General features: G+C 35.7%; 1 protein-coding gene across 6 annotated transcripts in view; it reads right to left on the minus strand.

The window, feature by feature from the left end:
* Polr2B (RNA polymerase II subunit RpII140) overlaps positions 1-12,252 on the minus strand; it is a 112,718-nt gene that overhangs the window by 52,205 nt on the left and 48,261 nt on the right. For all 6 annotated transcript variants that reach the window (XM_076460683.1, XM_076460686.1, XM_076460681.1 and 3 more), the window contains 2 exons: positions 6,719-6,883; positions 4,539-4,735 (listed from right to left, as the gene is read on the minus strand). In XM_076460683.1, coding sequence (XP_076316798.1) covers positions 4,539-4,735; positions 6,719-6,883 — 362 coding nt within the window. The remainder of the gene's footprint in view (positions 1-4,538; positions 4,736-6,718; positions 6,884-12,252) is intronic.

Raw genomic sequence — 12,252 nt, forward strand, 5'->3', positions numbered from 1 at the left:
CATGTGATAGTGTACATCATCAGGTCCAACAGATGTACTGCCAGACCGATGAAGGGCCATTTTCAGTTCCACCAGTGTAAAGGGACAATTATAGTCAGATAGACAGTCAGTTCGAAAGGAAAGATCAGAACGCTCCACCCGAGTCTTGATGGCCAAGAAGGTGGAGGAACAAGCAGAAGTACAAGATACCCTGCAAATGCTTTCACCTAGAGTATCGATGATGCTCCGAACATCAGCTACCTCTTGGTCATCAGAGAGTAAGATTGAGAGAGAGAGAATTGTAGTGCCCACTGGCATTTCGAACCCTGTCCCACATGACCTAGGAACTGGTGGTAAAAGATATGCCAGTTGTGAACTTAATCCAAGATTCCTTCTGGCTTTGACATCTTATCCACCTAGCATGTGCACTGCCCCGTTGGAAAGCGATGCGGTTTGAAAGTGTGGGATATCTATGGAAAGAATCCCAAGCCCATTTTTGAGCCTTCCATGCCATGTGGTAGGCAGGATTTCACCATGGACGAGGATAAAAAGAAAAACGTGTCGAGGTTTTACAAATACACTGAACAGCTGCTTGTATAATACAATCAGTTACTGCTGCCACACAGTCGTCTATTGATGGCTGACAGACAATGGCAGGATCAAGTTCTGCGAGAGCAGTGAAAGTGGACCAGTCTGCCTGATCCAGTTTCCACCGGGGCATGCAGGTAAAGTGGCATTGACCATGGCCAGTCTCTCTCAAAAGTATAAGGAAATGATCACTGCCTAGTGGATTAATGTCAACCCTCCATGTAAAATGGGAGAATAATAAAGGGGAGCAAACCGAGAGATTAATAGCAGTAAAGGACTGACTAGGTGTGTGAAAATAAGTGAAAGAACCAGTATTGAAAAGAGAAAGGTTGTGATCAGAGAGCATATGCTCTGCAAATCAACCCCCAGAGGGGATAATGCCCATTAAAGTTCCCCAGGATTAGAAAGGGAGACGGCAACTGTTCAACGAGAGCATCAAGGTCTGATTGATCATATGTCTCTCCAAGTGACAGTTAGAAAGAACAAACAGTGATAGTATGACCCAAGGAAACACGGATGGCTACGGCCTCCAAGGGTGTGTCGAGTGGCAAAGACAGGTTGGGCACATGCTGATCAACCAACAGTCCCACCCCTCCATGTACTCATTCATCACTCAGCCTCTCATTTCTGTACTGAGAAAACGGCTAAAAGCTGACTATATTGGCAGGTTTCAAAAATGTTTCTTGTAAGGAAAGACATACAAGATGGTAGGAAGCAATCAGTGTTTTGATGTCATCCGTATTAGAATGTAAACCTCGACAGTTCCATTGTATCAAGGTGGCCATTTTTAATGATGCGTAGGCGAAGTGGCTGGAGAACCTTTCTGTTTACAACCACGTCTTTTTTCTTTATTGTCCTTATTCGGAGTAGGTCTATCGACCTCCATGAATCCTGCCCTGGATCGATTGGGCAGGTCTTTGTTGTTGGAAGAGGATTCCAGTGATTGAGGACGAGAATGAATGATTGTTGTGCATCTTGGGGTCGGAGAAAAAGATGTATCTGAAGAAATGCCTGAATTTGAAACCAAAGGATGTGGATCTTGGGGTTTGTTGGAATGTATGGGAGGAACAAAGATGGGTGTAGAAGTTGATTCATCAACCTTTTTAACCATGGAGGTCAAAAGGCTTTTCATTTGTTTTGAAAACAATTCTCTTGGAGGCAAAGTGAGATCTGTCTGCACTCCCATTGTAGTGGGGGAATGAAGCGCAGCAGCATATGTCCGAGATCAAGTGGCAGACAGTAATTTCCGAGCCTCAGGATAAGTAATGTTATGAGTCATTTTTAAACGCTGCACCTCATTTTCCTCCAACCATTTAGGGCAAGAACGAAAGAAGGAAGGGTGAGAACCATTGCAGTTGACACAATGTGGGTCCGTGTCACAATCATAGGCATCGTGGTCCTTGCCACTACAATGAGCACAAGCCAAGGAACCACAACATGACGTCTTTGAGTGGCTGAGCAAGAGAAAGGGTTGGATTACACGGCCATACCCTGCAATTTAGATAACCTGCTTTGATGGTGGCAGGTGAATGTGGTGATCTAAAAGGATATTTGTCAGCAGTGTTACTCCGTCCTTGCAAGTGGAGATGCATCTCACTGCAGAAACTCCTTAAGTGGAGAAACCAGCGAGAATCTTTGACTTGGTTACGTTCTTCAAATCCCTCTCAACAATAACTCCTCGTGATGAATTCAAGGTAGCATGAGGGGTAACCTCAATAGGTATATCCCCAATTGCCTTTGAATTCAAGTGGAGTTCACTGTGTTGGGATGTGGATGTTTCAACCAATATGTCTCCAGAACGAAGCTTCTTTACTGACTTTGGAGAGCCAGGAAGTTCCTCTAGTCCCTTCTGAATAAAAAAGGGGGACATTTGCCCTAAAGGTTTTTCTGAAAGAGAATGTAATATAAGAAAATGAGGTACGTGTGTTACAGATGTTGAAGACTGCTGTTCAGAGTCTTCAAGACGTGGTCATTTACCTATTGACTGTTTTTTCACTATTTTATTTACATTTTTGTAGGAGGATCCATAGGAAAAAAAGAAAATTTCAGTGCCCACTGACCCCACTCACCATGGAGCCCTACGAGGGGATACATTACAATGTCATGCAAGCACATGGCAGCAACGCAAGGGTTTCGTGAGCACTATACCCAAACACCAGCATTAGACACAATGTCCACAACACTCGTTGAGAACTTCCAACACTAGTACTTGGTTGTCTCTTGCCCAAGTGGACCAGCCAATCGACCAAACGGGGGCCACCCAAAGGCTGCCCATCTACAGGAATTCAAGGCCAAAGTGGTGTGTTAGGGTTGGACCCCTCAACCACCAGGATCCTCTCCTTCCCTTCACCGGTTGCCACACACGGCAAACATGTGGGTGGATGTTTAGATCCCAGAGGAGGTAACCAGAAAGAACAGAACCTTCCCTGGGAGGTCCCCTCACCACTACAGGAATCCACACCGAGGAGCAACTCAATGCGACTTTTGCTGTTGCCTTTCAGCTTTCAGAGACAAGTTCAGAAATGCATGGCTTCACCTTGGCAAGTGCCACTCTCATGTCATTTTCGCAACAAAGTCTTTTACTTTTCGTTTTTATGTCTATCATCCTCAAAAAGGATTGCTCGCAAAGATACATTGTGACAAATTGTATGAGTATCTCAAGGGCTTTCTTAGCAATAAGAGGGTACGCTACGATTTGGTGACACCAAAACATTGAGAGTGTTGTTGTTCTGAAAAGTTGCTGTTAAACCTGGCTCTGCTGAAGTTCAATGATTTCATCAAGATATTCATCATTGACATCTGCTGTCGCAACACTAAACGTGAACAGCTGTCTCACCCATGCTGGATATGACTCTCTGGTGGGGAAGTATCTGTCGAGAGACTTTGTGAGCTCATCTAAGTGCACAACAATTACTTGCTTCAGTTCCCCAGGTACAGAAATGTCTCTGGTTTTAGACACATCTTCGATCTTACTTACACAGTCGTCCAGCAAGGGAAAGTTTGCAAAGTTATTCTCTGTTCGTCGTTTCCATAACGGTAGCTTTTTTTGAAAAGCCTTCATGGATTTCTTCCACTTTGATGATGTTGACTCCACTGCCCTGCATCTGTTGATTGAGATGATTGAGAGCATTGAAGATATTGGCCATATACACCAAAATGAGAAACATCGATGGTCTCATCGAGTTGAAGGCTGAATTTTGCTGGGCTTGAAATCAGATCTGCAACTACTTAAGCCAAGATGTCATCGCTCACGTCATCTATTCTGCTGCTGATGGTGTCATTTGAAAGAGGAATTTGGGATAACTTATTTTCAGCAGCTTTTCCCAGCATGATATTCGCCATCTTCAATGCAGCTGGTTTTGCAAGTGCTTCACCAGTGGTGTGTGGTTTACCCTGCTTTGCGATCAAGTACGCAACTTAATCACACATTGAGGATGCTGACTCCCATCATGTTCCGTTATACCCATGAATCCATATTGTACGTATTCATCCGACCACTTTCTGTTTTTGCTCGACATAGTTAGTTTGAAGGGATTGAATGATTAGGAAAAAAATCACAAATGATGCATGATTATTACACTCACAAGTTGACTGCTGAGTGCACGAAGTTCCCTGCAGCACAGATATTAAGGCCAATTGATGTGATGTGATCAGCCTCAGCCAATGATTACCAAGTGGAGCATGACGTCAGGAATCATATGAGCGTGGTGAATGGAACGGACACACACACATAGTGTGTCTGGACCTCTGCCGAACCCCTGAGACCGACTCACCGAATCCCTGGTGTTCGATTGAACCCAGGTTAAGAACCACTGCTATAGCATGAGGGTTACCCATGGACAAAATATGAAACAAAATGCTCAAGATCACAAAAATGTAATGTATATAAAGTATTCCAAATTTATTTTTTTCCTATTAAGTGCAAAAAGTGATTACACATTTTGAGATGATCATTAAGAATATTTTCGTACCCCAAAAAATAAGCTTTCTTAGTTTCACAAAAATCGCTGACTCCAACATGAGGTAACATTTCCTTCTGAAGAATTTCTCGGGCATACTTAATCCGTTTCTCTTTAGTGACACCTGGTCTAGCACCTCTAGATCCAATGAAATTTAGAGCTACATTCTGCTCCTGAATTACAAAAGCTTCATCCAGAGATGGTTTCACCTGTTGCCATAGGAAAAACAAAAATATTGGGTGAGATTTATTAAAAAAAGAAACAGTGATCATATTTACCACACTGCCAAACTTTGTGTTAAAAGTTTAAAAATCTTATAAAATGTTTTGTTGCTATTATGTGTATTAGATTTTTCTTTCTTTGTGTATAAATATTTGTATACACATATTGTGAATTCTTCAAAAAATGTGCTTTTTATTTATTCTATTTAACTCCACTCACCATACAACTATTTGTACAAGGGCTGTTCAAAAAATATGCGGACTGACGTCATAAAACAAAATGTACTTTATTTAGAAGTTACAGGTCTGGGACCCCTTCAAAGTACTCTCCTCCCCAATGCACACATTTATCCCAACGGTGTTTCCACTTGTTGAAACAGTCCTGGTATGCTTCTTTTGTAATGTCCTCCAGCTCCTTCGTTGCATTTGCCTTAATCTCGGGAATCATCTCAAATCTTCTTCCTTTCAAGGGTCTTTTGAGTTTGGGGAACAAGAAAAAATTGCAAGGAGCAAGGTCAGGTGAGTAGGGGGGTGGGGAAGAACAGTGATCAAGTGTTTGGCCAAAAACTCACGAGTTCTGAGGGCTGAATTTCGCAACAACGAGGTGCATCTTCAATTTTTCGGTCGAAATCTTGTAACAAGATCCAACTGATATCCCACACTCTTCAGCAAGCTACCTGACAGTCAGACGTCGATTTGCCCGCACCAGGTGTGTTGATTTTGTCGACGTGTGGGTCGTCAGTTGACGTGGAAGGACGTCCAGGACGCTCATCATCTTCAATAAACTGTCGACCATCCTTAAAACGTTCATGCCACTTGAAACATGCTGTACGCTTCATAGCAACATCACTGTAAGTCGCGTTAAGCATAACAAATTTTTCAGTCGCAGATTTTCCAAGTTTAACACAAAATTTCACAGCAAGTCATTGCTCCTTCAGGTCATTCATTCTGAAATCCGCCAAACGAAAAAAATCACACTTCACTTAAAACCGCGTAGCTAATACACAAATGAAGATATCTGCAATCGGGAAATAGCATCGTAATCAGCTGATCTGTGCGAACCTAGTGACACCAAGTGGATTCCCCTGGAACCAACTGGAGCTGCGCAATTCAAACAGTCCACATATTTTTTGAACAGACCTCGTACTTCCACAATCTAATGCAACTGTACTTCATCTTCTGAACAATGAGACATCATTTCAATCAACACTTTCAGCTTGACACCTTCTGATTTTGATGAAATTTGGTAGACTAGTAGGCCCATATAACATTAATTGTAATTTTCAAATTGATACAAAGACTATTATGTATCTTGTACACACTTTTCTGGTACATTAAATACTCGTAACAGACAAAATGGCATACTTATTAACTAGAACACTATAAACAGGTATGTCTACAACCCAGTTACTAGAGTAATTCTTTTTGTGAAGTACATATCCTACCAGGACAATAATAAAACTGTTTTGTAATGAAAAAATATCTTACTGACCTCATGGTACATGCGAGTCTCAATAAGTGTAGATAAAGCTGAACTTACTATGTTTATTCATATGCAAATTTGTTTAATCACAGATGCAGTGACAAAATGCTACTAAAACTGGATCAATTTAATGCAAATTTAATCAGTAGTAGTGCATATCCATAAATAAGAATGAATCTAAAATACTGAAGGTGGAACAATCTATCAACATCCATACTTCTTTCTTTACAAACACTCTCCAACTCACAATCCCACCCCTTTATCCACCTCTTTCTGAATGATATAACAGAGGTTCCATCTTCATATTCATCATATGTCTCACTCAAATTTCATTTGAACTATTTCTTAGCAAATGGATTACTGTTGTTCACAAACTAGATACCCCTAAAATCTCTGTTCTATTTTGTCGAGGTGAAAACACTATTTACTAATAGTATGACAGTTATTCAACAATTCAAAACACCTAAATAACTGCAAATGAAAAGTACCATTTCCATCATTTCTGGATCATCAAAATCATAGATGATGTGTTCAAGAATGTCTCGGTCTGCCACAAAACCCAAAGCTCTGAACACAATCATGATTGGAATTTCCTGTTTAATATATGGAAGAATTGCTATAATTCTTTGGCCAATAGCACTCTTTCGTACACCCTGTGGAGGTAAAGAAAAATACAAAATTAGTCATTAATATTCACACTTGATCAGCAAAAGTATGATACATTTAGTTTTACTTTCTTCTGTATTAAAGTTTCCACTTATTTTTATCCACAAAGGAATTTTGAAAATATAAAATACATTTTACCAAAATTCTTAATGAACCTCATTATTATAAATTCTAATTCAACAATCTCCTTTAGTAAATCCTATTATTGCAATATTTAAAATCTATATTTGTAGCTTTTGGTTGTTCAAGTATACATGCATATCACTAACCACTTCATCTAATGTCATACTTTAACATGATGCATAAGTTACAATCAGTAAATGCAGCTTAATCCCCTTGCAACATCAAGACCATTCCAAGATTTACATTAAAAATTTAATTAAACTACTTTATTATCAACATACATGAATAAACTTGGAATCAAAACAGTTAATAAATAACATCTTAATACAGGTTTTAATTTCTCAATCTTATTTGGAGACATTCAAAAATATCTTCAAAATCCTGTAGCATAAGATTTGTTACATTTGTTCTCTAGGTCTCCCACCCCCTTTATCTAATTTACAGCTCCTCATTGAAATACAGAATTTAATATAAATTATTCATTATAATATAAAAATTACTAAAACAAAATAATTTAAAAGCCTTCAATCCTATTTGTTTACTAAATCATAAAACAGAGCATCACACCCGTCTGCCATGCCCACATGCCACATCCTCTTTTGAACAAACTGCAACATTTTATACTGTATCATTTATAGCCAATAATTGTTTATTTTAGTATTTCACACAAAGCTACATAAGAATTATTTGTCCTAGCCATCCTTAGTTTAGCAATGAAATACTAGAGGGAAGGGAGCTAGTCATCACCACTTACTGCCCAGCATGTTTTGTGGAACAGGAATTTGAACCCATGACCCTCAAATCTCAAACTGAGTTCCCTAACCATGTGGAAATGTCATAATCAACAAAGAAGGCAAAGTTTTTATCTATCAAATGACATATGATGTTAGATTATTTTCAGTGTAGAGTTTGATTGATTTTATCTCCACTTTGAAAATTCATCTCATGGGGTTGATATCAAGCAAAAAGTCTCTATTGTCCTAGTTAGGATGCCATTTAAATTTGAAGAATTATGGGAAATTGTTTGCTACGTGCATGTTATTATTTCATGTTCTTAGATGCATTATTTAAATAAAAAATTCAGTGCACTAGTACGGTCATTATGAAAAAAATGTAGTTGGATTAAATTTCATTCCTTGTTTTTCATTTATATTCTTTTTTAATTATTATACAAGTAACTAAAACAAAAATTAGTTATTGGACACTGCATATGCTCGCGACCAGCTTATGCATTGTGTAACTCAATACAGTAATACAAACTGCATGTTCACTGTGCAATTTATGCCTTGTATAGTGGGGATTTATTGATACACAGATCAAAGATCACTAAAAATTTAAATTAAGTAGAAACAGATGTAAACTGATATGAGCCTTAAGCTGTTTAAAGCTATTTAGGATAAATAACTACTTTTCTGTTAGTCATTTTAGAAAGACCATAACTTAAAATTTATGATTGTTGCAAGGTTGGTCAACCAAGTCTGTATAGAATAGGGATAAAGGAAATAACATATTCAATATAAAATTTCCATGAAAAATAATGCTCGATATTTATTTAGGAGGTTTCAAGAGATTACACAAATTAAAATATAATTTGATAGATGAAAAGTATTTTTAATCATGGCATGAAAAACACTTTACACTCAGTGATAATCACTCACACATTCATGGATAAATATTCAGCACAAGTAGTTCAATAAAAAAAACCTGATGTTTTGTGTACATTTACTGAAAGCCTGTTAAATTTTGTGAAGACACACAAAACATTAACCCTATGAAGACAGAACAGTACCCAATGAGCATGGATTGAATGGAGAATGATACACATTACAACAATATTTATGTTAACTCTAAGCTATCTTAATGCATCTTTATAAAAAATTAGTAAGATTTTGTTAAACATGACAATATTTTGTATACCATAACCGAGGTTATTTTTAACAACTATTTTTAATAAAAATTTATAGTAGTTATCTACAATTAGACTCTGAATTGTTCAAATGTAAAGCAATTTACCCGTTAAATGTAAAAGTACATTTGTCTATCCTACTTTCGGATTTCATTTGCACAATTTCTAGAACCTTCTAAATGAGTAACATAAGTTGTTTTTAGGTAAATGTTTATATTATATTTTCTCTAACACATCACCCACTATCGAGGCCCCATAACTGGAATGAGTACACTAAATCCTTTAACAAGGGCTTATTGAAGGGCAAGTCTGGTGCCATCAGCCATAGTAATTCCAACTTCAATAGCAAATATTAAAGTTGCTGCATGTAATGTAACAAAATGTTTGAAAAAGAAACAAGTAAATCTTTAATTTTAGTTAAATCTTGAAAAACATTTTTAGATTTTTTAATTGCATATTTTTACCTTTTCACATAATTCATTTTTAATGTTTTATTTCCCTTCTGTCTGTTAGCATCTTTATTTTTCCATCATGACACATATCTACAGGCATCTGCAGCCAATATTACAGTATCATGAGTTGAAAAATTTTAGCCACTAGAAGAATTGCACATTTGCTGCCCTTATGAACCAATGAGATAGTTAATATTTTAGTAACACATAATTAAATAAAATATAAAATTAAACCTAAATACAATTCAACTGTAACTAAAACATTTATGTAAAAAAGAACACTAAAGTGGTAGCTGAGACAAAAGTTGAAACAATGTTGAGAGCAGTTTAACCAGTTCTGTATGGAATTGTTCACACCCATTTTAAAATACCTGTTAGGACATGGTGTGTCGAACTGTTCTATTGGTCAAACATCTAGCTTTAACAAATATAATTAGCCAAGAAATCAAGACTTTTTGTGTAGAAAGTGGTAATGGCTTTTATCAACAGATTAAAAAACCTTATCTCCTTTCTCTGAAAATATCCTAAGAATGTGTAAACAGAAATATTTACCTACTTTTTATTTATAATATAAAGTAAAGAGTACATGTAGAAGAATTCAAGTTACAGAGACAAAACAGACAAGATAAATAATGAGCTTAATCGATCTGATCAACCACATGACCTTTTTGTACTCATAGTCTTTATACATCTAATACTATTACATTTTAATATAGTGTACACATCTTCATAAAATTCACGTGCAAAAAACATTAAGTATTTTTAATAAACTAAAAAGATTTGCCCTTGAATATACCAAGTATTTCTTTTGAATAGTCTGTGTGCAAAGTGATTTTCGCATCAAAATTAAAAATACTTTTCTTCACTTCAAAATTCCAAATTTCAATTGTGTAATCTCTAAAACCTAAATACATTTCAAATGTTCCTGCAATACAACTTCTCATTTTATCTGTTCTTTACTCTACCCTAGCTCCATACAAGATTGGTCAGTTTGATTGTTGTTGTGACCACCCCCAAATAAATTAAAATGAATCTAAATTACCTTCCTTTTCTTTCTAGAATGGCTCCAAACCCAGCATGAAACTACATTTGTTTATCCTAAGTACCTTTAAATTCATAATACTACTTATATATTTATAATTAAATTTTATTTTTTAATTGGCCTTTTGATTGCCATTTAAACCATGTGTAACTACTGTTTGCACCATACAATATATAAATTACTTGGGGAACATGCAACTCGCATAACAATTGAATTACATTACTCAAGAGCTGCTTGCATATGTACCCTTTGAAATATTTTTATTACATTATTTTACCTAATCTAACATAGAGGTTTCTGTTTTTACATTAGTTATATAATTAGTTTATAATAACAAATAAAGAATAAACATGAAAAACAAGAACTAAAGTACTCAACCAAGTATTTTTTGTTATTGTTGCTTGTTAAAGACAGTTAACCCTACTTTTTTTTATACTAATAGTAACAGTACATTAAATTTTTACTTAATTATATAATGTACCAAGGAACAGACAACTAACATGCAAAAAAGTAGACCAGTTCTTTTAACAATTACAATTTGTCTGGCTTTCTAACTATGCAACAAGAGCTGTTAGATATTCATCCAAGTAAACCATTGTGACTCCCATGGAAATTGACACTTATCTATTCAGAACATAAAGTAAAATATCATTAGACAGATGAAAACCTTGACTTCCTACTGGTTATAGGTAATGTATAATTAACTGTAAGATAAAGCTATTAATAAATCTTGAAAAAGATGTGAAAGATGGATGCTGCAGGAGGTATCTTATTTTCTATTGAATAGTTCTGTAACTGAACAGAATATAAGGCTATAAAAAGTATGGTTTATCTAACACATAACAATTTTATAGTGTGTAATTTATGTTTAATTTCAGTTTCTTGGGGGATAATAGATAAAAGAGAGATGAAAAGATACCTAGAGAAAATGTGTCACATAAGTAACAGTGGAAATTAAAATTTTTAAAAATATTGTCTTATAAATTTAAGATAAAAACAACATATATTGATTATTAGCTAAGATTTTGTTCTATACTTATTTGTACAATATAAACAAATAGTTAATAAAATTTAGAAAGCAAAATACTAAAACCTTGTACCATGTGCAGTAAAAGCTACCTGTGGCAAGAGAGTTAAGGTTTCTTTTGAAGTAAAAAAAAAATAAAATAAAATTTAGATAATATAAAACTTTGAACTATAATGTAAATTTTAATCTAATTTCGTTGCCATAACTTGTTGTACAGGGTGTTCGGAAAGTCACTGTGCACGTGTATATTTATTAACATACATGTTTCAATATAGAATACAGGAGGTAAATATGAATGACAATTATAAACAAAGTTGAAAGTGACCCCTGTTGGCATCAATACAGGCCTGGATCCTTCTTATTTTGTTTCTAAACACTGCTATCAGTTGCTGGCTTGAAATAGACTGAATAAAATATGATTAAAAAACTGCACACTGACTTTCCAAACATCCTATATAATTGCTTAACTAAGTTTTGAATATAATTAAGTGAAACCTCATGACATGCAGAAAAGGGTAATCATCTCCACTGGGTCAAATTATAGTATGGAAACTGGACTTTACCTTGTGGTATGTTACCCAACAACTTAATAATAGTTGCAGCGACAAAATCTGATGCCCCTTTTTGCATAAAGACACCACATAATTAAAACTTCAAAATAATAATAATAATAATAATTTGTTTCTTAAAAATACCTGTGATTTTTAAACAAAAATAAATTGATTTGTTAGAATAAAAGATAAAAATAACTTGATTGTACAAATCTAAAGTTTTAGAATGTGAATTGTTTTAAATACTACTGAATG

This window comes from Tachypleus tridentatus, chromosome 10 (assembly GCF_004210375.1).
Source record: "Tachypleus tridentatus isolate NWPU-2018 chromosome 10, ASM421037v1, whole genome shotgun sequence".
Classification (NCBI taxonomy): domain Eukaryota; kingdom Metazoa; phylum Arthropoda; class Merostomata; order Xiphosura; family Limulidae; genus Tachypleus; species Tachypleus tridentatus.